The 26,428-nt window shown below is 43.6% G+C and overlaps 2 protein-coding genes across 2 annotated transcripts; both read right to left on the bottom strand.

The window, feature by feature from the left end:
* Positions 1-2,790: 2,790 nt before the first annotated feature.
* Positions 2,791-11,639, bottom strand: LOC124256260 (fibrinolytic enzyme, isozyme C-like). Its single transcript, XM_046690227.1, has 6 exons — positions 11,580-11,639; positions 8,323-8,479; positions 7,095-7,185; positions 5,481-5,655; positions 3,607-3,767; positions 2,791-2,990 (listed from the first exon to the last, which is right to left on the bottom strand). The coding sequence occupies exons 1-6, from the start codon at positions 11,620-11,622 to the stop codon at positions 2,832-2,834; spliced, it is 786 nt and encodes a 261-aa protein (XP_046546183.1). The 5' UTR covers positions 11,623-11,639; the 3' UTR covers positions 2,791-2,831.
* Positions 11,640-14,767: 3,128 nt separating this feature from the next.
* On the bottom strand, positions 14,768-25,273 carry LOC124256270 (fibrinolytic enzyme, isozyme C-like). Its single transcript, XM_046690239.1, has 6 exons — positions 25,231-25,273; positions 20,797-20,953; positions 20,371-20,461; positions 19,794-19,968; positions 16,577-16,737; positions 14,768-14,966 (listed from the first exon to the last, which is right to left on the bottom strand). The coding sequence occupies exons 1-6, from the start codon at positions 25,271-25,273 to the stop codon at positions 14,808-14,810; spliced, it is 786 nt and encodes a 261-aa protein (XP_046546195.1). The 3' UTR covers positions 14,768-14,807.
* Positions 25,274-26,428: the final 1,155 nt, after the last annotated feature.

Below are 26,428 nucleotides of genomic sequence, written 5' to 3'. Positions count from 1 at the left end.
CCAACATGAAGACCCACTGTACAAGCCCAACATGAAGACCCACTGTACAAGCCCAACATGAAGACCCACTGTACAAGCCCAACATGAAGACCCACTGTACAAGCCCAACATGAAGACCCACTGTACAAGCCCAACATGAAGACCCACTGTACAAGCCCAACATGAAGACCCACTGTACAAGCCCAACAAGCCCAACATGAAGACCCACTGTACAAGCCCAACATGAAGACCCACTGTACAAGCCCAACATGAAGACCCACTGTACAAGCCTACAACATGAACTGTACCCCACTGAAGACCCACTGTACAAGCCCAACATGAAGACCCACTGTACAAGCCCAACATGAAGACCCACTGTACAAGCCCAACATGAAGACCCACTGTACAAGCCCAACATGAAGACCCACTGTACAAGCCCAACATGAAGACCCACTGTACAAGCCCAACATGAAGACCCACTGTACAAGCCCAACATGAAGACCCACTGTACAAGCCCAACATGAAGACCCACTGTACAAGCCTCCAACATGAAGACCCACTGTACAAGCCCAACATGAAGACCCACTGTACAAGCCCAACATGAAGACCCACTGTACAAGCCCAACATGAAGACCCACTGTACAAGCCCAACATGAAGACCCACTGTACAAGCCCAACATGAAGACCCACTGTACAAGCCCAACATGAAGACCCACTGTACAAGCCCAACATGAAGACCCACTGTACAAGCCCAACATGAAGACCCACTGTACAAGCCCAACATGAAGACCCACTGTACAAGCCCAACATGAAGACCCACTGTACAAGCCCAACAACACTGAAGACCCACTGTACAAGCCCAACATGAAGACCCACTGTACAAGCCCAACATGCCCAACATGAAGACCCACTGTACAAGCCCAACATGAAGACCCACTGTACAAGCCCAACATGAAGACCCACTGTACAAGCCCAACATGAAGACCCACTGTACAAGCCCAACATGAAGACCACTGTACTGTACAAGCCCAACATGAAGACCCACTGTACAAGCCCAACATGAAGACCCACTGTACAAGCCCAACATGAAGACCCACTGTACAAGCCCAACATGAAGACCCACTGTACATGCCCAACATGAAGACCCACTGTACAAGCCCAACATGAAGACCCACTGTACAAGCCCAACATGAAGACCCACTGTACAAGCCCAACATGAAGACCCACTGTACAAGCCCAACATGAAGACCCACTGTACAAGCCCAACATGAAGACCCACTGTACAAGCCCAACATGAAGACCCACTGTACAAGCCCAACATGAAGACCCACTGTACAAGCCCAACATGAAGACCCACTGTACAAGCCCAACATGAAGACCCACTGTACAAGCCCAACATGAAGACCCACTGTACAAGCCCAACATGAAGACCCACTGTACAAGCCCAACATGAAGACCCACTGTACAAGCCCCAACATGAAGACCCACTGTACAAGCCCAACATGAAGACCCACTGTACAAGCCCAACATGAAGACCCACTGTACAAGCCCAACATGAAGACCCACTGTACAAGCCCAACATGAAGACCCACTGTACAAGCCCAACATGAAGACCCACTGTACAAGCCCAACATGAAGACCCACTGTACAAGCCCAACATGAAGACCCACTGTACAAGCCCAACATGAAGACCCACTGTACAAGCCCAACATGAAGACCCACTGTACAAGCCCATGAAGACCCACTGTACAAGCCCAACACTGAAGACCCACTGTACAAGCCCAACATGAAGACCCACTGTACAAGCCCAACATGAAGACCCACTGTACAACATGAAGACCCACTGTACAAGCCCAACATGAAGACCCACTGTACAAGCCCAACATGAAGACCCACTGTACAAGCCCAACATGAAGACCCACTGTACAAGCCCAACATGAAGACCCACTGTACAAGCCCAACATGAAGACCCACTGTACAAGCCCAACATGAAGACCCACTGTACAAGCCCAACATGAAGACCCACTGTACAAGCCCAAACATGAAGACCCACTGTACAAGCCCAACATGAAGACCCACTGTACAAGCCCAACATGAAGACCCACTGTACAAGCCTCCAACATGAAGACCCACTGTACAAGCCCAACATGAAGACCCACTGTACACTGTAGCCCAACATGAAGACCCACTGTACAAGCCCAACATGAAGACCCACTGTACAAGCCCAACATGAAGACCCACTGTACAAGCCCAACATGAAGACCCACTGTACAAGCCCAACATGAAGACCCACTGTACAAGCCCAACATGAAGACCCACTGTACAAGCCCAACATGAAGACCCACTGTACAAGCCCAACATGAAGACCCACTGTACAAGCCCAACATGAAGACCCACTGTACAAGCCCAACATGAAGACCCACTGTACAAGCCCAACATGAAGACCCACTGTACAAGCCCAACATGAAGACCCACTGTACAAGCCCAACATGAAGACCCACTGTACAAGCCCAACATGAAGACCCACTGTACAAGCCCAACATGAAGACCCACTGTACAAGCCCAACATGAAGACCCACTGTACAAGCCCAACATGAAGACCCACTGTACAAGCCCAACATGAAGACCCACTGTACAAGCCCAACATGAAGACCCACTGTACAAGCCCAACATGAAGACCCACTGTACAAGCCCAACATGAAGACCCACTGTACAAGCCAAAAAGACAGCCCTGCCCCCAAATTGTAACTGATGCATATGTAAGGGCTTGACGGAAGATATCAGTCAATTGTTTTATGGTTACACAACAGCTTTGTCAGGAAAATGTTTTATTTGTTTCCATGGTTACACGGTTACGCGTCGGAGTTGTTCCTGATGAAGTCGAGGAACTTGGAGACTCTGGTGTAGACGCTGGGGGCGTTTGTGGCGCAGCCGGACAGACCCCAGGAGGTGACGCCAATCAGGGTGTATTCACCGTTTGACCTACACACCAGGGGGCCACCGCTGTCTCCCTGGCAACAGAGGAGAAACTCATTAAACACCAATAAAACACACACAAGCGTTAAGGATTCACCTGCAATGCAAATAAAGGATTCTCATGGACAATCCAGTTTGTGCTAACATGAGTCATATTGCAGATATGTATAATTGTTTAAATTCTAATATAACTGTGATTTATTTCAAGAAATATTAATTAAATTCAAGACATTTTCATTTCAGTTCAAGATATTTTCAACAGAATTCAAGATATCCCAACAACAATTGAAATATCAATAACTTCCTAATGTCAATATGGCTTGGCAACAACAACACTCCTTGTCTGACATCCTTCTCCGAAATTCTCCGCAAGTGAGCGGAAATGGACGACATTAATGCTGATGAGTGAGAGAGTGATATTAGTTTTACGCCACTTTTTGCAATATTCCAGCAATATCACAGCGAGGTACACCAGAAATGGGCTTCACACATTGTACCCATGTGGGGAATCGGACCCGGGTCTTAGGCGTGACGACCAACGCTTTAACCACTAGGCTACCCCTACGCCCCCAGAATTGATGATATTCCTGTTAGCTTCAGGTGAATGAGTTCGTCAATAAATAGAAACTTGACGAATGTGTCTCCACTTACGTTGCATGCTCCGGTGGCCTTGTTGACGCTGTCGTAAACGCAGACGTGGTTGGCGGAGAGGCCGAGGCCAGGGAAGAAGCCGAGGGCACTTTTGCACGCGCTGTTGGTCACGACGTCGGTCTGAACTTCTTGAAGAATGTCGGGCAGGCCGGATTCAGATCCTAAATGACCAATATCAGATGTTGAAAGGTAGCTGAAAGTACTGAAGATCAGCGAAAAGCATCTCCTGCCGTTCCTGTAGCACCTACCTCTGACACAAGTGTCATAAATGGTGAGTGTTTGTTGACACCAGAGCTCATGCCAAGAGCGGGATCGGGTGGTCAAGCTCACTGACCTACTTGATGCATGTCATCGTAGTTCAATTTAGCACATGTTAATCACTAGACTGTCTGGTCCAGGCACGATTGTTTACAGACCGGCGTCATATAGCTTACCTGAAGTGATCTTACATGCACCGAACTGAACTTTATTTACACCCCGACCGCGTTCCGTGGCATTAGAGGTGCATGTTTACATCATTATAATGTACTAATGCATGATACACAAAATGGTAATACATACATATCGGTTGGTTGCAAGAATAAACTATTACTGAACATGCATTTAACCAGTTAAAGGAACAATGATACAACATTGCAGAGTGCGACGTTAAACAAACAAACAAACAAACGAACGAACGAACGAACGAACGAACGAACAAACGAACACAACAAACAAACTGTAAGACAGCGGTATGTAAACAAACCGCCATGTACCTTTTTGTAGCCCTAGGTCCCCGGCATAATTGCAACACTTCACTATGGTTACGTCACTGATACACCTTTCGCAATACACTTCAATTAAATGCCGATTTCGAGCCTTGTCCCTGTTTGATCCCTTCACCGCTGGGGGACAGGCCGGTTAACAACAAGTACCATATGTTAACATCTTTTAGTACCACACAGCTGAGCGCCAGGCCGGTTAACAACAAGTACCATTTGTTAACATCTTTTGGTATGACGTAGCCGAGCGCCAGGTAGGGTACACCAAGTACCATATCTTAACATCTTTTGGTATGACGTAGCTGAGCGCCAGGTAGGGTACACCATGTACCATATGTTAACATCTTTTGGTATGACGTAGCTGAGCGCCAGGTCAGGAACAACAAGTACCATATGTTAACATCTTTTGGTATGACACAGCTGAGCGCCAGGTATGGTACAACAAGTACCATATGTTAACATCTTTTGGTATGACGTAGCTGAGTGCCAGGTAGAGTACAACAAGTACCTTATCTTTACATCTTTTGGTATGACACAGCTGAGTGCCAGGTAGGGTACAACAAGTACCATCTGTTAACATCTTGTGGTATAACACAAATGAGTGAATGAGTGAGTTTAGATTTCCTCCGCTTTCAGCAATATTCCAGTAATATCACGGCAGGGGACACCAGAAATGGGCTTCACACAATGTACCCATGACACAGCTGAGCGCCAGGCCGGTTAACAAGTACCGTCTGTAAAATTATGTAGAGGGTAATGTCCGGGTAACTCTCCATTCCTTAAAAATAAGGGAGCAGAGGCCCAGGAGGGGCCGAGGCCCATTATTTTTAAGAAATGGAGAGTGACGAGGATATTACCCTACTTAAATTACATTCAAAGTATTGGTAATATTTCTGTTATCAAAATTTAATGATAAAATGACAAAATGAAGTCTTAAATTTGAAACTGGTACACATCGCTCCATTCCTGAAAGGTACTGGAGCGAGCAGACAATGGAATGACGTCACAAATGTAATTTAATTTTTCTTATAACCACCGACCTTCTGCTCTCCAGGCAGACGCTCTATCCCCTACTCCACGGACAACAAAACAAAGGGACTGTAAAGTTCTCACCTCCAAGTTTTCCCCATCCGGTGATGAAGCAGTCACTCTCCCCTGCAAAATCCTTTGAGTCGTCGGGAACCAGATTTGCCGGTTGAACGCCGTCATTCCATTCCAGGGGACTCGCCAGTTTCAGAATAGCAATGTCATTCGGGAAACCGAGGGCGTCGCCATTGTAACTCGGGTGCTGTAATTGTACACATATCACTAAACGAAAAGCGGTGATTTGAAAGTTTGTACATACTCTGTATATGCTGTGAAATCAATACTGTTTTCCTGTGTGTCGTTCCTTTTGCGATGGCAATAACGCTCAACATTTACAGCTGGTGATTCCACTGTGGAATTGTATTTATTTTGACGGATATACTTTTGAATTTCTTTTACTGATGTTTGTTAGTTGTAAGCAAAAAAACCCCCATCAAACAAAAACATCAGCAAACAAAACAAAACAAGAACAAACCCGTAAAAACAAACACCCCAAAGCAAAACAAACACATAACAATCCCCAAAATATAACCAAAGCAAAATACCCCCAAAAACCCCCAAAACAAAGTGAAAAAACAAGCAACATAACTCCCAAACACTCAAAACAATCAAAGGATAAGCCAAAACGATCAATTTTACATTTTGTAATATTGAAGGTTCGCTTTGATTAAAAGTAATCTTATGTCAGGTACATTTACATCTTGTTGCCTTTTCATACCATCTTAGTGTATTTGTGTATTTTTACTTACAATCACACAATAATGAACGACCTCTTACGATTAGATTTCTTTAAAAAATTACATTTTATGTAAAACGTTACCTGTCATATTTTTCTGACACATTTGCTTACATAAGTAAACCATACGATGGCAAAAGCATGGTCAATGTGTCAACCTTGTCCATTGACGCAGGCCTAGCACCTTCGCCTCATCGAGGCCAGGGGCGGTGGGGTAGCCTAGTGGTTAAAGTGTTCGTTCGTCATGCCGAAGACCTGGGTTCGATTCCCAAAATGGGTACATTGTGTGAAGCCCATTTCTGGTGTCCCCCTTCTTGATATTGCTGGAATATTGCTAAAAGCGGCATAAAACCAAACTCACTCCCTCCCTCATCGAGGCCACTAAATATCGATGAAAGTCCTTTGGAAGATTATGCCGCGGAAGGAATTGGTGGAGTTTCTGCAGCGTTGATGGAGCATTCGGATGATGTCACAAACGTCGCACCATTTCATCCAGCAGGCGAATCGGGGGATTGTGAGGGCCAGGCTAACACATTAACCTTGTCTTGATTAAGATAGTGCTTGTGACTGAGGGGAACAGGAATGCTGTTAGTGTGAGTTTACGAGACGAAATACTGTAAATGGCCCTGAAGTTGCTTTGCTCGTTTGTACAAACGGGGACGCTCTTGTTAAAAAACGGTAAAGCCGCCATTTACAATAATTCGTCTCGTCACCTCACAATATTCCAGTCCCCTAAAGCGGTTGGTCAGACTCGCTGACTTGGTTCACAATAACGTTGATCGATACTCATGATGTTGATCACTGGATTGCCTGGTTCACACTCGATTGTTCACAGACCGCTATATAGCTGTATTATTGGTGAGTGCGGTGTAAAACTACAAACCAACAAAACCAAACAAACATACCATGACGTAGGTTACGGCGATTTGCTGTTGGTAGTCTGATGGATTCTGAAGACTGTGTCCACCTGCCACGATTGACATGTCGGATGGAACTCTGTACGAAAATAAAATGAAAATAAATTAATTAAAAAAAACATGATTATGAAGAATCTTATTTTTCGTTTCGTTACTGATACTTCGTTCTGTGGTGTGAAATAACCTTGAGGGTAAGGCGATTGCACTCAGCGACTGTTGTCTGGGTTCGAATCCAGCACGGATCTCACGTACGTGTTCCATCGTGACAAGAATGGAGTATAGGTAAAGGAAGCACAGTACAAGGTCACTCATTTACTCGTTAGTTTCCTCCAAAATGTCTGTCATTTCTGCAACAGGTAATTTCAAAATCAGCAGGAGCATGAAAGACAAAAGGCTGATAGGGGCGGCGGGGTAGCCTCATGGTTAAAACGCCCGCCCATCACGCTGAAGACCAGGGTTCGATTCCCCACACTGGCACAATGTGTGAAGCCCATTTCTGGTGACCCCGCCGTGATATTGCTGGAATATTGCTAAAAGCGGCGTAACATTATACACACTCATCAATGATGAAGATAGATGCCCGAGGCACATTAAATCTATCTCAGATTTCAAGTGTCCCGAAAAGGTCCTACCTCCTTTCCTGCAAAACAGATTTCATTAACGCAAACTCTCCATTTTCCAGACAACCAGACATAGCAACCCATGTCAACATTTCTCCAACAGAGATAAGGTCTTACATGTTAACTGCTCCATGTAACTGCTACAGGTGTATGCTTGGATTCACTCAGACACAACAGTTATCAAAATGGGATCATGGATCACTGCGACCTAAGAACTATCGAAACGTTTTCTATTCCTAAAATCTACAAATACAGAGGAGAGTCTGATATTGTGATCTACAATCCTTCAATTCCTAGTATCTACAAATATTAGCAGAACAGAGGAGAGTCTGATATTGTGATCTACAATCCCTCAATTCCTAAAATTTACAAATATTAACAGTACAGGGGAGTGTCTGATATTGTGATCTACAATCTTTCAATTCCTAACATTTACAATTATTAACAGTACAGGGGAGTGTCTGATATTGTGATCTACAATCTTTCAATTCCTAAAATTTACAACTATTAACAGGACGGAAGAGTGTCTGATATTGTGAATCTACAATTGAGGTTTTGACGATTCCTGAACAGTTATATTCCGAGGTGTTACTCACTGTCCATCAACACAGTGGGCAGCGGTCAAGGCGTAGTTTGCTGTCAGGATGGACGCCCCACAGATGTGACTTCCCTGTCGTCGGAGAGAAAGCTGAGACGGCCAGGAATGAGGGTCAGCGTCCGATCCCCCAACGATACGTTCGGCGGGGGCACCGACTGAACGATAGCAGTAACATCATTATTCGCTTACATTTGCAACAACAGTTAGTCTCTGAAACATTTTATAGGAAAAGAAGGGTTTTTGAAATACATTAAAATATAAAGGAGCGCAGAGACTTTATATAATTTCCTGAACACGTGTTAGTTCTGACTTGTCACACATTCTAGACTTGCATTGGCTACACTGGATACATTTGTTCCAGGGTCTGTATGACAGACTAACTACCATCACATTCTATATCTTTCCATGTCATCATACCCAGCCTTACCTAGAAAACGTAAAACCTCATCATACCTTGTCTTACAAAGAAAACGTAAAACCTCATCATACCCAGCCTTACCTAGAAAACGTAAAACCTCATCATACCCGGTCTTACAAAGAAAACGTAAAACCTCATCATACCCGGTCTTATAAAGAAAACATAAAACCTCATCATACCCGGTCTTACAAAGAAAACGTAAAACCTCATCATACCCGGTCTTACAAAGAAAACGTAAAACCTCATCATACCCGATCTTACAAAGAAAAAAAAAACCTCATCATACCCGTAAAACCTCATCATACCCGGTCTTACAAAGAAAACATAAAACCTCATCATACCCGGTCTTACAAAGAAAACATAAAACCTCATCATACCCGGTCTTACAAAGAAAACGTAAAATCCTCATCATACCTCATCATACCCGGTCTTACAAAGAAAACGTAAAACCTCATCATACCCGGTCTTACAAAGAAAACGTAAAACCTCATCATACCCGGTCTTACAAAGAAAACGTAAAACCTCATCATACCCGGTCTTACAAAGAAAACGTAAAACCTCATCATCATACCCGGTCTTACAAAGAAAACGTAAAACCTCATCATACCCGGTCTTACAAAGAAAACGTAAAACCTCATCATACCCGGTCTTACAAAGAAAACATAAAACCTCATCATACCCGGTCTTACAAAGAAAACGTAAAACCTCATCATACATCTTACAAAGACCATCATACCCGGTCTTACAAAGAAAACGTAAAACCTCATCATACCCGGTCTTACAAAGAAAACGTAAAACCTCATCATACCCGGTCTTACAAAGAAAACGTAAAACCTCATCATACCCGGTCTTACAAAGAAAACATAAAACCTCATCATACCCGGTCTTACAAAGAAAACATAAAACCTCATCATACCCGGTCTTACAAAGAAAACGTAAAACCTCATCATACCCGGTCTTACAAAGAAAACATAAAACCTCATCATACCCGGTCTTACAAAGAAAACGTAAAACCTCATCATACCCGGTCTTACAAAGAAAACGTAAAACCTCATCATACCCGGTCTTACAAAGAAAACATAAAACCTCATCATACCCGGTCTTACAAAGAAAACGTAAAACCTCATCATACCCGGTCTTACAAAGAAAACATAAAACCTCATCATACCTAGTCTTACAAAGAAAACGTAAAACCTCATCATACCCGGTCTTACAAAGAAAACGTAAAACCTCATCATACCCGGTCTTACAAAGAAAACGTAAACCTCATCATACCCGGTCTTACAAAGAAACGTAAAACCTCATCATACCCAGTAAAACCTCATCATACCCGGTCTTACAAAGAAAACGTAAAACCTCATCATACCCGGTCTTACAAAGAAAACGTAAAACCTCATCATACCCGGTCTTACAAAGAAAACGTAAAACCTCATCATACCCGATCTTACAAAGAAAACGTAAAACCTCATCATACCCGGTCTTACAAAGAAAACGTAAAACCTCATCATACCCGGTCTTACAAAGAAAACGTAAAACCTCATCATACCCGGTCTTACAAAGAAAACGTAAAAGAGAACCCTCATCATACCCGGTCTTACAAAGAAAACGTAAAACCTCATCATACCCGGTCTTACAAAGAAAACGTAAAACCTCATCATACCCGGTCTTACAAAGAAAACGTAAAACCTCATCATACCCGGTCTTACAAAGAAAACATAAACCTCATCATAACATAAAACCTCATCATACCCGGTCTTACAAAGAAAACATAAAACCTCATCATACCCGGTCTTACAAAGAAAACGTAAAACCTCATCATACCCGGTCTTACAAAGAAAACGTAAAACCTCATCATACCCGGTCTTACAAAGAAAACATAAAAACCTCATCATACCCGGTCTTACAAAGAAAACGTAAAACCTCATCATACCCGGTCTTACAAAGAAAACGTAAAACCTCATCATACCCGGTCTTACAAAGAAAACGTAAAACCCTCATCATACCCGGTCTTACAAAGAAAACGTAAAACCTCATCATACCCGGTCTTACAAAGAAAACGTAAAACCTCATCATACCCGGTCTTACAAAGAAAACGTAAAACCTCATCATACCCGGTCTTACAAAGAAAACATAAAACCTCATCATACCTTACGGTCTTACAAAGAAAACAAAGAAAACGTAAAACCTCATCATACCCGGTCTTACAAAGAAAACGTAAAACCTCATCATACCCGGTCTTACAAAGAAAACGTAAAACCTCATCATACCCGGTCTTACAAAGAAAACGTAAAACCTCATCATACCCGGTCTTACAAAGAAAACGTAAAACCTCATCATACCCGGTCTTACAAAGAAAACGTAAAACCTCATCATACCCGGTCTTACAAAGAAAACGTAAAACCTCATCATACCCGGTCTTACAAAGAAAACGTAAAACCTCATCATACCCGGTCTTACAAAGAAACGTAAAACGTCAAACCTCATCATACCCGGTCTTACAAAGAAAACGTAAAACCTCATCATACCCGGTCTTACAAAGAAAACGTAAAACCTCATCATACCCGGTCTTACAAAGAAAACGTAAAACCTCATCATACCCGGTCTTACAAAGAAAACGTAAAACCTCATCATATACAGTCTCTCAAAGAAAACATAAAACCTCATCATACTCAGCCTTACAAAGAAAACGTAAAACCTCATCATACCCGGTCTTACAAAGAAAACATAAAACCTCATCCTGGTCGTTAGTTTCCTTTGAAAGAATAGTACCAACTTAACTTGGAGGTTTTATAAACTGTCATGACTACTAGGTATTGGGTGAAGGTATTTGTACTCACCAGTGTAGGCTACGGAGACAGCGAGAAGGAGACACAGCAGCATGATGAAGGTAAGACGCCGACAACAATCACTCCCCTTCCCTATATATCAACACCTGAAGCCTGCAGGTGCAGCGTTCACAAGACACGTGGAACATTTGATATGTACAGTGATGCACTTGAATCCACAGCATCTGTCGGTTTCCTAAAGTCACATGACCTAGACCTGGTATCACTAGGTCGGATACATGTAGACAATTTAAATTTGTCATTGGTGTAACAATGCAAAAATATTCTCTCAGAAAGTCAACGAAATTGTGTGTGCAATTTTTTGTTTGGCCATGAATTAATTAGGCAATTTGGTACTTGAAGATGCACTTTAATCCATAGCATCTGTCAGCGTCTGTATACGCAACCAACCCCATGAGTGTCTCATTGAGTGACATTTAGTGTCTGGTATATCATATACTCTCCCAAAAAGGAAACGCATATAGGAATTTCAACTGTATTTTAATGTTTATTTTGAAACATCTTGTAGGCTTTATGAGTCAATGAAATATAGCGAAATTGCACACTGGGACTGCAGACTTATCCGTCTTTGGCACCAACTCGAGGAAAGTCAGTTTGAGTGTCACATGGAGACATGTGGTGGCGCTGAAGTCAATATCTCGTGTGACCACCGTGGGCATCCAGAACTGCACGGCATCGCCTCGGCATTGAACGACTGCCTGCTTGACTGAGTTTGGTTTTACGCCGATTTTAGCAATATTCCAGCAACATCACGGCGGGGGTCACCAGAAATGGGCTTCACACATTGTATCCATGTGGGGATTCGAACCCGGGTCTTCGGCGTGACGAGCCACCGCTTTAACCACTAGGCTACCCCACCGCCCCGGCATTGAACGAATAAATCTCAGAATCTCGTGTTGCCCAATCGGAGCCCACTCTGCCTGTAGTGCCTGTGCGAGTTGCTGAAGTGTCTGGGGCTGAGGGTTACGGCGTCGCATCCGTCGACGATGTTGTCGTCGAAGCACAGGGCTAAAATAAGGTCTTCTGGCACGTAAACCAGCCTCTCTCAACCCGTTCCTGACGGTCTGTGCAGAAAGCCTCCTCAATCCGGGTATTTGTCGAGCGGTACTGGTCGCCGTAGCTGTTCGATGACGCAGGTGATGTACCCGGATGTAGCGATCCTGCGCCGCAGTGGTCGCTCGAGGTCTCCCACTACGAGGGGCATCTGCTACCGCATTCTGCCGGCGATATCTCTCCCAGAGCCGTGAAATGGTGCTTTGGTGAACATTCATGCGTCGGGCAACTGCATTGGGCAACCAATGGTGATATGACGGTTGACTTCACTTAGACGTGGCATTTTGCGTTCGTCAACAATATTCCAAATACAGTAAATAATCGACAGACAGCGATCAACCTTTTATACCCGTCACTGAGACTATCTGATCCCGAACTTCGAAGTGCATTGCATGTGAATTGTGTATTCTGTGACACTACATGCCGAAATTGAAAATCATGCTGTTAAATACGGGTATTTTACGGATGGTGCGTTTTGTTGTGATGTTTCAAAACATAAACACCATAGGACTCATAAACAGAGCAAAACCTTTTGTAAAATGAATCACGTTTTAATTCATCGCTACCTGAAATTGCTATTTTCATGATGCGTTTCTTTTTTGGGAGAGTATATAAAGTAAAGTATATCGATACTCGGCTTACTCTCTTTAGCAACACAGATAAGTGCTATGCATATATTACATTGCACTGCAAAACACATTCGTCTAATTTGCCAGTTCTACTGTATGTGTTATACATAGCAGTGTCGTGATGTTCTTGACTTGAAAAAGTGAAAAAAAGGAAGTTTTGATCTTTTCGAAGGAAATACCCTTGATGTATGCAGAAAGACAACAAAACATAGACCCAACAGAACAGTAAGTGAATTTAGTTATTCGCAGCTTTTAGCAATATTTTGGCAAGATCACGGCGGGGGACACCAAAAATGGGCTTCACACATTGTCCCTGCGTGGAGAATCGAATCCGGGCCTTCGGCGTAACGAGCGGACACTTTACCACTGGGCTACCCCACCGCCCCCTGGTTTGGTCATGTATTGTTGTTGCTGTGTCACCTACCCTTGAAGGTCCAGGTTACAATTGATCTTGAGTAACCCGTGCTTGTCGGAAGAGGCGACTAACGGGATCGGGTGATCAGGCTCGCTGACTGGGTTGACACATTTCATCGTATCCCAACTGCGTAGATCAATGAACATGATGTTGATCACTGGATTGTCTGGTCCATACTCTACTACTTACAGACCGCCGCCATCATGTTAGCTGGAATTTTGCTGAGTGCGGCGTAAAACTAAACTCAAACACTCACTGCCACGTGACCTTGTTCTGAATATTGTGTCGTGATATGTATCTGTTTAGGTCACTGTGAGCCACTGTAACTGGCTCCAGGTTGAGTTAGTTGGATTGAACACCGCCTTGAAACACAATTACAGTTATTCAGTGTGTCCACCATTGAATCCTGGAAGGGACATTGTTGCGTTGTCGCATTGTCGCGTTGTCGCCCTCTCAAATACAAGCAAAATAAGGCAAAATTAACCAAAACGCGACATCGCGACAATGTGACAAATGAGCGAAATGTCGCGTTGTCGCGTTGTCGTGTGTCGCGTGTCGCGTGTCGCGTTTTGGTTTATTTTGCCTCAGTTTATTTGTATTGGAGAGGGCGACAATGCGACAACGCGACAATGTCCTTTCTCGGATTCCATAGTCGACTGTGTATGGAGAAAAGCTCGAAATCTAAGACCCTGAGCCGGTTTGGCAAAAAGAAAGTACGGTGTAGTTTGGTGATGATAAAACGAGAAACATAACCGGATCAAAGTTTTATGCCACTTTTAGCAATATTCAAGCAATATCAAGATGGGGACACCAGAAATGAGCTTCACACATTGTAGCCATATGGGGAATCGAACCCGGATATTATGCATGACGAGCGAACGCTTTAACCACTAGGCTACTCCATATGACAACTGCAAGGGCAATTGATAATAGGTTTCTGAAGCGCACAAGGAATGGTAACCTTGCTCCAAGGCTGTACCTAATGCTAAGCCCATGGATGTATAGTCATGTCCGCCAACTGATGCACATGTAAAGGCTTGACGGAAGATATCAGTCAATTGTTTTATGGTTACACAACAGCATTGTCAGGAAAATGTTTTATTTGTTTCCATGGTTACACGGTTACGCGTCGGAGTTGCTCCTGATGAAGTCGAGGAACTTGGAGACTCTGGTGTAGACGCTGGGGGCGTCTGTGGCGCAGCCGGACAGACCCCAGGAGGTGACGCCAATCAGGGTGTATTCACCGTTTGACCTACACACCAGGGGGCCCCCGCTGTCTCCCTGGCAACAGAGGAGATACTGACTAAACACCAATGAAACAATAATACACCCTTGACCTGTTAATACGTGCGGCCGATATGAGGAGTTAAAATGCTTCTATATTTATGAGTGAGTGAGTGAGTTGGGTTTTACGCCGCTTTAGCAATATTCCAGAATATCACGGCGGGGGACACCAGCAATGGGCATTGGGTGTGGGGAATAGAACCCAGGTCTTCGATGTGACGAGCGAACGCTTTAACCACTAGGCTATCCCACCGCACTCTATATTTATGACGAAATGAGACCGTCAATAATTTAGAATTTAGAATTCAAATCAATTCAATTCAAACTGCACACACGGATTTTGTGCGAACGGTACTGTTACCCGTTATTGGGGCAATGTGCAGAGTAGGTTTCCCGCAACATTGTGGCAGATGCTTCACATGGAACGTAACACTATTCACGATGTGGCGAGTGAAACGTGATAAGTTCAATAAAGGAGAGGAGAGGTCAAGACTGTTGAAACTACTGACGCATATGTTCGTCAAGTAAAACAGAGTGAAAGGCATTGATGAACTACTGATTAATGGCAGGACCTTCTACCAAGTAATTCAATAGTGCGATGGGATCTGGGAATTAGGGTGTGTGTAATTGGGGTATTGGGGTGGGCGTGATTGGGGTGTGTGATTGGGGTATTGGGTTGGGTGTAATTTGATTTGTGATTGGGTTATTAGGGTGTGTGATTAGGGTATTGGGGTGTGTGTGATTGGGGTGTGTAATTGGTGTATTAGGGTGTGTGGGATTGGAGTCTGTGATCGGGGTATTGGGGTGGGTGTAATCGGGGTGTGTGATTAGGTATTGGGGTTTGTGATTGGGGTATTGGGGTGTGTGTGATTTGTGTGTGTGATTGCGGTATTGGGGTGTGGATGTGATTGGGGTGTGTGATTTGGTTGTGAGATTGGGGTATTGGGGTGTGCGATTGGGGTGTTTGTGATTGGGGCATTGAAATGTGTGTGTGATTGGGGTGTGTGATTGGGTATTGGGTGTGTGTGATTGGAGTATTGGTGTGTGTGGGAAAGGGGTGTGTGATTGGGGCATTGGGATGTGTGGGATAGGGGTGTGTCATTAGGGCATTGCGGTGTGTGTGATTGGGGTGTGTGATTGAGGTAGTTGGGTGTGTGTGATTGGGGTATTGGTGTGTGTGGGATAGGGGTGTGTGATTGGGTATTGGTGTGTGTGGGATAGGGGCGTGTGATTGGGGTATTTGGGTGTGTGTGATTGGGGTATTGGGGAGTGTCGGATAGGGGTGTGTGATTAGGGCATTGCGGTGTGTGTGATTGGGGTGTGTGATTGAGGTATTTGGGTGTGTGTGATTCGGTATTGGTGTGTGTGGTTGGGGTGTGTGATTGGGGTATTGGTGTGTGTGTGATTGGAGTGTGTGATTAGGGCATTGCGGTGTGTGTGATTGGGGTGTGTGATTGAAGTATTTGGGTGTGTGTGATTGGGGTATTGGGGAGTGCGTGATTGGTGTGGCTGAGTGAGTGAGTGAGTGAGCCTCGTTGACGTCAGTTTTACTTCATGGGAATGAGTCGGTCAGTAAATATAAACTTGATGAATGTGTCTCCACTTACGTTGCATGCTCCGGTGGCCTTGTTGGCGCTGTCGTACACGCAGACGTGGGTGTCGGCGAGGCCGAGGCCTGGGAAAAAGCCGAGGTTGCTTCTGCAATCGTTGTTGCTCACGACGTCGGTCTGAACTTCTTGTAGAATGTCAGGGATGCCGGACTCAGATCCTAAATGACATATATCAGAGTTGTGGATATTGCTGAGATGTAATATATAAACATATATGGGTTGACATGGCGAAGATGTCGTGACAAGACGAGACTATCTATGTTTATAGTCACAACGGATAGATGTTTGGTGGGTAACGCCGCAGTCAGCGATATTCCAGCTATATCAAGAAAATATGTAAATAATCGAGTCTGGACCAGGCAAACGCTTGACTGATATCATGAGCAAAGATCCCGCCAGAGGGGTGAGATGAGGCTATTTCACTGATAGAGCGACGTGCAAACGCATGTGCAACTGTGAAAGTCAGCTTCCGCTTGAACGATGAAATAGTGTTGATTTTTTCTGACAGATTCATTACAATGGTCAAAGTAATGGGGAAACCCTCTGAACGCTCGTAATCAAGGTAAACGCATTAAATGATAATACTGAGTCAAAAAGAAATTTCACAAAATGTAATTTGAAAAATAATGAATAATTTTTGTCTGATGATACATCTATGTATCCGAAATGGGATCCCTATCTTTCGACTCTAGAAAAACGTGAGCAAAACCCACTCCAACCCATCCATTCGTCGTGCAAATGACGTTAGTGCCAAATCAGGTTTTGCACGTGCAGTCGATCACGTGATCTTCGCATCGAAGTTTTCTTCATATGCACGTGTTTGCATTGGCCTCAAGAATTGAAAAAAACCACTTTTAAACCACAGTTCTAACGGTGCTTGAAATGCCACGATTGTCAAATGTGCAACGTGAACGTGCCGTTGGCATGTTGCAAGCGGGAAGATCAGTTATTGACGTCACAAGAGCAATGGGATACAGCCGTCGTACTGTGTATGACTTGCCAGGTCGTCTACAACAAGCTCGCACCACTTCTGATCGCCCAAGGTCAGGTCGTCCACGTGTGACGTCACGAGCAGAAGACCGTCAAATCGTCCTACGTCACCTACGTGACAGATTTCTGCCGGCTACACGAACCAGGGCTGAGATGTTTAGAGGTCGACTGTCCTCACAGACCATTCGAAATCGGTTGCGGGCTGCCAATCTCCATTCTCGACGACCATATCGTGGGCCAATATTGACGCCGTTTCATCAACGTCAACGTCTGCTGTGGGCCGCGGACGGCAGGCATAGAGTCTGGAGACGACGTCGTGAACGGTATGTCCAATGTTGTGTACAGGAAGTCGACAGATTCGGGGGCGGAAGTTGCATGGTGTGCGGTGCTTTCTGTGGGAACAACCGTTCCCGACTTCTGGTCATCCGCGGAAACCTCACAGCTGCTGCTTACCGCGACCAGGTGCTCACCCCTGAACTCGTTCCTTTCATAGCGGCTCATGGCCCAGGCCTACAGTTCCAGCATGATAATGCTCGGCCGCATACCGCAATGTTGACACGAAATTTCCTCTAAAACGCTGGAATCAACGTCATGGACTGGCATCGAGGTCCTCTGACCTTAATCCAATAGAGCACGTTTGGGATGCACTTGGGAGAAGGCTTCGTGGTCTTAGGAACCAACCTCAGAATTTGCAGGAACTTGGCGCTACCTTGCAAGAGCAATGGCGCAGAATCCCCAAATACGTGTTCACAAGCATCAGGCAGTCGATGAGGAGACGGTGTTTGGCAGTGGTGAATGCGCGGGGCGGCCATTCACGATATTGAACTGAGAAATTTCGCATTTTTATTCTTGTGACATGACATTCTGTATACCCATGTTTTGGAACGGCGGTGTAGCCAAATGGAACTGATTATGGCACTGTCAGTGCATCGAGTTCATCACACAGATCTCACCAATGAAATAATAACAATTTAACCATCTCACCATCTCTTGTTCTTTTATAGTGCCCTGAAGAAAGAATGTGAAGTTTCTTTTTTGACTCACTATATTCTAACAGATCTGAACACTGTATAAGTGCATGACTCTATTTATTAGCTTCACAAATCCATAAATTAGGTGAAACCGAGGGAATGTTAATAGTATAGATTCACATGCTGCTGTCAGACAGTCTTACGCGCTAATTGAACAAGTGGGTGAGTGAATTTAGTTTTACGCCGCACTCGGCAATATTCCCACATTGGTACAATGCGTAAAGCCAATTTCTGGTGTTTCCCGCCGTGATATTGCTGGAACATTGCTGAAAGCGGAGTGAACCGAAACAAACAATTTCACCGCTTACTACTTGTAATATTACGTACGCATCTTAAAATAATTTGATACATCATATGTGTGTAATGATACTGAAGTACCATTGATCCCGTTTGTCTATAAACGTGAAAGGACATCACCGGGTAACAACAAGTACCATCTTTTGGTGTGACGTAGTAGAGCGCCAGGCCTGGTGACAACAAGTACGATCTTTTGGTATCTCGAGACTGAGCGCCAGGCAAGGTGACAACAAATACCATGTTTTGGTATCTCGAGGCTGGGCGCTAGGCCAGCTGATAACAAGTACCATCTTTTGGCATCTCGAGGCTGAGCGCCAGGCCAGGTAACATCATGTACCATCTTTCAGGATCTCAAGGCTGAGCGCCAGGCCTGGTGACAACAAGTACCATCTTTTGGTATTTCAAGGGTGAGCGCCAGGCCGGGTGACAACAAGTACCATCTTTTGGTATCTCAAGGCTGAGTGCCAGGCCGGGTGACAAAAAGTACCATATTTTGGTATCTCGAGGCTGAGCGCCAGGCCGGGTGACAACAAGTACCATATTTTGGTATCTCGAGGCTGAGCGCCAGGCCGGGTGACAACAAGTACCATATTTTGGTGTGACGTAGTTGAGCATCAGCCCGGGTAACAACAAGTACCACATGTTAACACCGTTTGGGATGACACAGCTTAGCGCCAGGCCAGTAAAAACAAGTACCATCTTTGATATATGGTTAAGATCGAACAACACTATAGCGTGGAAGCAGTCGTCTAAGCAAGAACATTTCTTACTTAAATTGATGTTCGATTCCCCATATGGACACAATGTGTGAAAAGCATTTTTAATGGCCCTCGACGTGATGTTGGTGTAATATTGCTAAAACCAGCGTACAACTAAACTCACTCCCCCACACTTACCTCCAAGTTTTCCCCATCCGGTGATGAAGCAGTCACTCTCCCCTGCAAAATCCCTCGAGTCATCGGGAACCAGATTTGCCGGTTGAACGCCATCATTCCATTCCAGGGGACTCGCCAGTTTCAGAATAGCAATGTCATTCGGGAAACCGAGGGCGTCGCCATTGTAACTCGGGTGCTGTAATTGTACACATATCACTAGACGAAAAGCGGTGATTTGAAAGTTTGTACATACTCTGTATATGCTGTGAAATCAATACTTTTTTCCTGTGTGTCGTTCCTTTTGCGATGGCAATAATGCTCAACATTTACAGCTGGTGAATCCACTGTGGAATTGATTTTTACAATCATACACGGATATAAAACAGACATCCTTTATACCTTTTTCAGTTCCACCTCCCTTTGAATCAATAGTATAGCCAAGTGTTGTACAATCTGAAATGTCTTTGTATATAAATCGGAACAGTCTACATTGATCTGTTAAAAAATAGGGTCGGTGTAGGTTGGACTTCGAAAACCTATCTGCTATCAGTTGGGTTCATTTTTATTTCGACTAAATGATAACAGAAGAAGGTCATACCATGACGTAGGTTACGTCGATTTGCTGCTGGAAGCCTGATGGGTTCTGAAGACTGTGTCCGCCTGCCACGATTGACATGTCAGATGGCACCCTGTTATGAAATAAGATATAATACATGTACATTGTATAGTCAAATAGAAATAACATAATAAATTATGAAGAATTCGCATTTTCTTTTCTTAGTTCTTTTCCTAATTATTTCTAGTTGACGATGGGGTAGGCTAGTGGCAAAAGCGTTCGCTCTCCACGCCGAAGGCACGGGTTCGATTCCCAACATGGGTACAATGTGTGAAGCCCATTTCAATATTGCTAAAAGCGGCGTGAAACCAAACTCAGTCAGCCAGTCTAGTTGACATTTGTAAATCAGTGAAAGGTAATTGGCTGTTTCACGATTACTGAACAGTTATATTCCGAGGTGTTACTCACTGTCCATCCACACAGTGGGCAGCGGTCAAGGCGTAGTTTGCTGTCAAGATGGACGCTCCACAAATGTGACTTCCCTGTCGTCGGAGAGAAAGCTGAGACGGCCATGAATGAGGGGTAGCGTCCGATCCCCCTACGATACGTTCGGCGGGGGCGCCGGCTGAAACATAGCAAGAATCGTCCAGTCGGGGTTCCAAGCTTGTGTAATATACACACTTCAAATATGATTCACCAGGGCCTTCAGTTTCAGGGCACCTCAGGCCACTTCAGGGGATTTCAGTGCAGTATTTGACTCTCTTATATGTAGCCAAGACATGACCGGACAAACCCGTCTTCCGTCTGACTATCTAATCCATTTATACTTACCAAAAAAAAAGAAACGCATAGGCCATTTGTATTTTTTAAAATCTATTAATTACAGTACAACCAGAAATTATTGAGAATTTAAAGATTGTAATTTAAAAACAAAAATTCACTCATTACCCACGTATTATTGTGAATATTAGCAGAACATAACTCCAGATTCAAAGACAGGTGAGCAGTTAGTATTTTGTCAAGTCACCATGGGCAGCAATGCAGGCTTCAATGCGGCGGGGCATACTACTGATCAAAGAAGTTAGAAAGTCGTGGTCCATGCTGTCCCAATATCGGACAACCTCTTCTTTCATTTCACCAATATTTGTCAGATTTTTCTTATTGACACTTTCCTTCATAAGTCACCAAACACTTTCTATTGGATCTAGGTCAGGGCTATAGCTTGGCTAATCTAATAATGTCATATTTTCGGTCCGAAACCAGGCGTGTGAATGCTTTGAACGATGTTTTGGGTCGTTGTCCTGCTGGAAAATCCAAACATGTCCATAGAACACGTGAGCAGATGGAAGTAAATGTCCATCAAGAATATCTGTGTACCGCTCACTAATCACATTTCCTTCAAATACACAAAGGGGCGTTGCCCCTAACACAGATATGCCACCCCACACGTTAAATTTCGGACTGTACTTTGGGAGCAGATACAAAGGTTTTTCAGTTCGTTTGGTCCAGAATTTCAGTGTATTAGGAAACAGCCACACAGAACTTTCATCTGAGAAAATCACATTGTCCCAGTTAAAATTTCTATGCTGTAAAGTTTTCTAAACTCCTTCGTTTGTTTTTAGAAACAAGAATACCAAGCCGCCTCCTGTCACCGACAGTCAATTTTCTGGGCCTACTTGCGCCTCCCTGGTGCTCAATGCCATATCCATTTGCAATATTTTTCAAAACACGATAAACAGTGGACAAAAGGATGCCTGTTCTACTTGAAATCACTTTAGCTGATCTGATGTCCTTGTTATAATTCTCTAAAATCAACTTCCTCTTCTCTAAATCATCCATACTCAGGATCACTGAAAACGTCGTCTGCTAGCAAGTAAGGGGATTACCCTTCAACAAACTAATGAAAAAGGATTAACGGAGTTGTCTCTCTTGAATGAAACCAAGCACTTGATAGCTGGTCAAGGTTGTTAATACTAGAAATCCAATTAAACATATTCCTAAAATTCTCAATAATTTCTGGTCATACTATACCTGTTGTGTTCAAACAATCGTGAAAATATGCATCAAAAGTGTTGATAACATGATTTTACACAAATGCACAAGTGAATAGTCGACTGTACCTGAAAATGTTGATTTTGATGAGATTCCTAACAGGAATTAAAAAGGCATCACCACAACGCAACTGAAATCACCTTCCAGTTGAAATTGTGCAGCAAAGAGCATGCACTGTCTGGCTATAGAAATCCAGATTACTTTCGGAAACTGGCATTCGTTTTGAAGGAGTTTCAAGGTCAAATCACTACGCCACGTCTTGACGCGACACGGAACATCGCCATTGAAAGAATACACGCTGGAGATTACCAATCTTCTGTTGCCAGGCGTCTGAATGTTAGTCTGAGCTCGATATCACGGCTTGCAGCTCGTTACAATCAAACCGGTATAACAAATGACCGTCCCCGTACAGGCAGACCTCGAGTCACCACTGCAGCCCAAGATCGGTACATCCGGGTACTACATTTGCGTGATCGTATTGCCACGGGTGAGAGCACAGCAGCCAGGGCGGCTGGACAATGGAGGATATCCGATCAAACTGTACGGAACAGGTTGAAAGAGATTGGTCTGAGAGCCAAGAGACCCGACGTCGTGACCGTGCTACGTCGTCACCATCGCGCTCAGCGTCTCCGTTATCTAAAAGTATCCACTTGGTTGCATAGACATTTCCTTCTTTTAAACTGGTGTAGAAATTCCTGTACTAAAGTCTATTTGTGGACGAGTTATACCTGTTTGAAATTACAACATTTTCGCAACAGATTTCTGTCCTATGCGTTTCTTTTTGGGGGTAGTATAGTTGCAATACTCCAAACCCGAATTCCGACATACTTAAAGACCACCAAAGCACTGTGATCACGTACAATGTGCCTCATCGTAGTCCATGATCATGGACAATAAACTACCTTTAATGTAAATCGCTTATAACGAACTGACGGTTATAACGAACAGTTTTGTTTGTCCCATTCACTAAAATTAGTGTCGCCTTTGAGGTCGTTATAACCGCAGTATCCTGTGTTAAGTTACTAATTCTTTAAAATTTCATGTATGGGAGAAACTACGCTTCTGAAGATCTAAGGATTTTCGTAGCTCTCTTTGCGCTAAGATAGTCGTAAGATAATGTTAATGTATGGCACTTACGACTATCTTACCTGTAAGCGAGCTTCGAAAATCGTGGCCTTGGTTTGTAAAACTTAAATAGGAGAGTTATTCCAACATTCGAGGGTTTATATTCAATTTTCCGAGAAGAAGGCTTGACGACTTGTTTGACGACTTGATAACATTCACGAATATTTGTTTAAATATAATGCATTAAAAAGTGCGTTACGACATTCTATTGACACGCTCGTAAGATAATTCAGGAAATTCACTCATACGCTAAACATTGTACCTTCTGATGAACCACCTATAACAACTCTGTCCTTCCAAGTCACTTGTGATGATGACTCGGGGTCATGCACGTGAATTGCGCTCTGTCCTAACCCGTAAGCTGTTATGTTTACTGCGACAACACCCCATCTCTTGACACCAAAAACAAACAGACATTTTAATGATAATTACTTTTTCGCCAAGTGACGAACAAAGTTAAAACTATTTTTTCTTATTACGTTAAAGGGGATCATTAAGACATACATTAATGACACGTTGTCAGTTGGTGTTATTTGGAAGATGTTTGACAAAAGGAGTGTCCCAAAAGTTGAGTTGACAAACTATGTTATGCTGTCTAATGGTCAGACTATTCAAGAGGTTTGGGTTCAGTTTAAGAAATCTGTAATGAAAGACTACTCATCTTCAATAATAGAACACTATACGTTTGAAACATTGAGCAAAAACTTCATGTACCCGTGAAGGTCCGGGCTAGAAAGAACCTTCAGTAACCCATGCTTGTCGTAAGAGGCGACTAACGGGATCAGGTGGTCAGGCTCGCTGACTTGGTTGACACATGTCATCGGTTTCCAATTGCACAGATCGATGCTCATGCTATTGATCGCTGGATTGTCTGGTCCAGACTCGATTATTTACCGACCGCCGCCATATAGCTGGAATATTGCTGATTGCGGCGTAAAACTAAACTCACTCACTCATTCAAAACCTCCATGCTACTGGGTAAACATCATAGCGGGATGACGACTAACAAAGAAAAAGTAAAACCTAATCATATCCAGTTTTACAGGGAAAAGGTAAAACATAATCATACCCAGTTTTACAAAGAAAATGCAAACATAACGCAAAGGTAAGACAAGGACAACTTAAAACCCCATCATACCCAGTCTTACAAGGTAAATGTAAAACTTCATCATACCCAGTCTTACAAGGTAAATGTAAAACTTCATCAAGCCCAGTCTTACAAGGAAAACCTAAACCACCATCATATCCAGTCTTACAAGGAAAACGTAAAACTTCATCATATCCAGTCTAACAAGGAAAATGTAAAACCTCATCATACCTGTCTTACAAGGAAAATGTAAAGCTTCATCAAGCCCAGTCTATTGAGAAAAATGTACACCCCATCATATCCAGTCTTATAAGGAAAACGTAACACTTTATCATGATTATCCAGTCTTACAAGGTAAATGTAAAACCTCATCATACGCGGTCCGAAAAGGTAAATGTAAAACCTCATCACACCCAGTCTTAAAAGATGATTGTAAAACCTCATCATCCCCAGTCTTACAAGGAAATTTTTTTTAACTTCATTCTAGTCAGAACTGCCCTTAGAAAGAAAAGGTTTGTTCAATGGCAAGTATCAGCTTTATAAACTTCATCCTAGTCAGAACTGCCCTTAGAAAGAAAAGGTTTGTTCAATGGCAAGTATCAGCTTTATAAACAAAGGTATTGGGTATCTGTACTCACCAGCGTAGGCTACGGAGACTGCGAGAAGGAGACACAACATCATGGTGAAGGTATGACACTGACCACAGTCACCAGCTCCTCCCTATATATTACCCCTGAAGCCATGCAGATGCAACGTTCACAAGACACGTGGAACGGCAGATACGTAGAAAGTTGCACTTGACACCGCATCAGCTGTTGATTTCTTTAGGTCAAATGGTCTTGACCTGTTGAGTGGTGGTCTGTCGAGGTTATCAGGTCAGAGACACGTTGACCACATGAGTGCATACAGATGGTTACAGGTTGACATTGTGCTCTTAAAAGGTCATATGGAAATTGTGTAGTGAGTGAGTGAGTGAGTTTAGTTTAGTGATGAGGTCTTACCTTTTCCTGTAAAAATGGATATGATTAGGTTTTACTATTTCCTTGTAAGTCGTCATCCCGCTATGATGTTTACCCAGTAGCATGGAGGTTTTGAATGAGTGAGTGAGTTTAGTTTTGCGCCCCACACAGCAATATTCCAGCTATATGGCGGCGGTCGGTAAATAATCGAGTTTGGACCAGACAATCCAGTGATCAACAGCATGAGCATCGATCTGTGCAATTGGGTACATGACATGTGTCAACCAAGTCAGCGAGCCTGACTATCCGATCCCTTTAGTCGAATGTTACAACAAGCATGGGTTACTGAAGATCAATTCTAACCCGGATCTCCGCGGGTAAGAAATTGGTTATAATTTCTGTTTGACCACTAGTTAAGATATTATGAACTATCCCCTAAAATAATGTGGATGTACCAACGATTCATGTATCCAATTTAGTGATACGCGTGTATATATGTGAATGTAACGAGTATGTCCCGAGGTGTTTGTTGACTCCTGTTAGCAATTTCTAAGGTTGCGTTTTTGACGGTATTAATTGTGATTATCATTATTAACGTAATTATGAATTTTTATACAGACAGATCATTTTTGTGTGTGCATCAAACGCAGTGATACTTGTTTCTCTCGACCTGCCTGTAATAGGAAACACACAACTGCGGAAACAATACACAAACTGAAACTTTGTACTTCCTCATACCGTCCCCTCCCCTACCCATCTTCGAACAGCTGCTTTATTCATCCAGAACACACCAGGAAAAGGTATAAGGTACGTATCAGTGAGTGAGTGAGTGAGTTTAGTTTTACGCCACACTCAGCAATATCCCAGCTATATGGCG

The sequence above is a fragment of the Haliotis rubra genome, unplaced genomic scaffold, assembly GCF_003918875.1.
Source record: "Haliotis rubra isolate DU_JTF1 unplaced genomic scaffold, ASM391887v1 Scf621, whole genome shotgun sequence".
NCBI lineage: Eukaryota > Metazoa > Mollusca > Gastropoda > Lepetellida > Haliotidae > Haliotis > Haliotis rubra.
The sequence above is the reverse complement of the archived record's forward strand: the minus strand, read 5'-3'. Positions and strand labels throughout refer to the sequence as shown.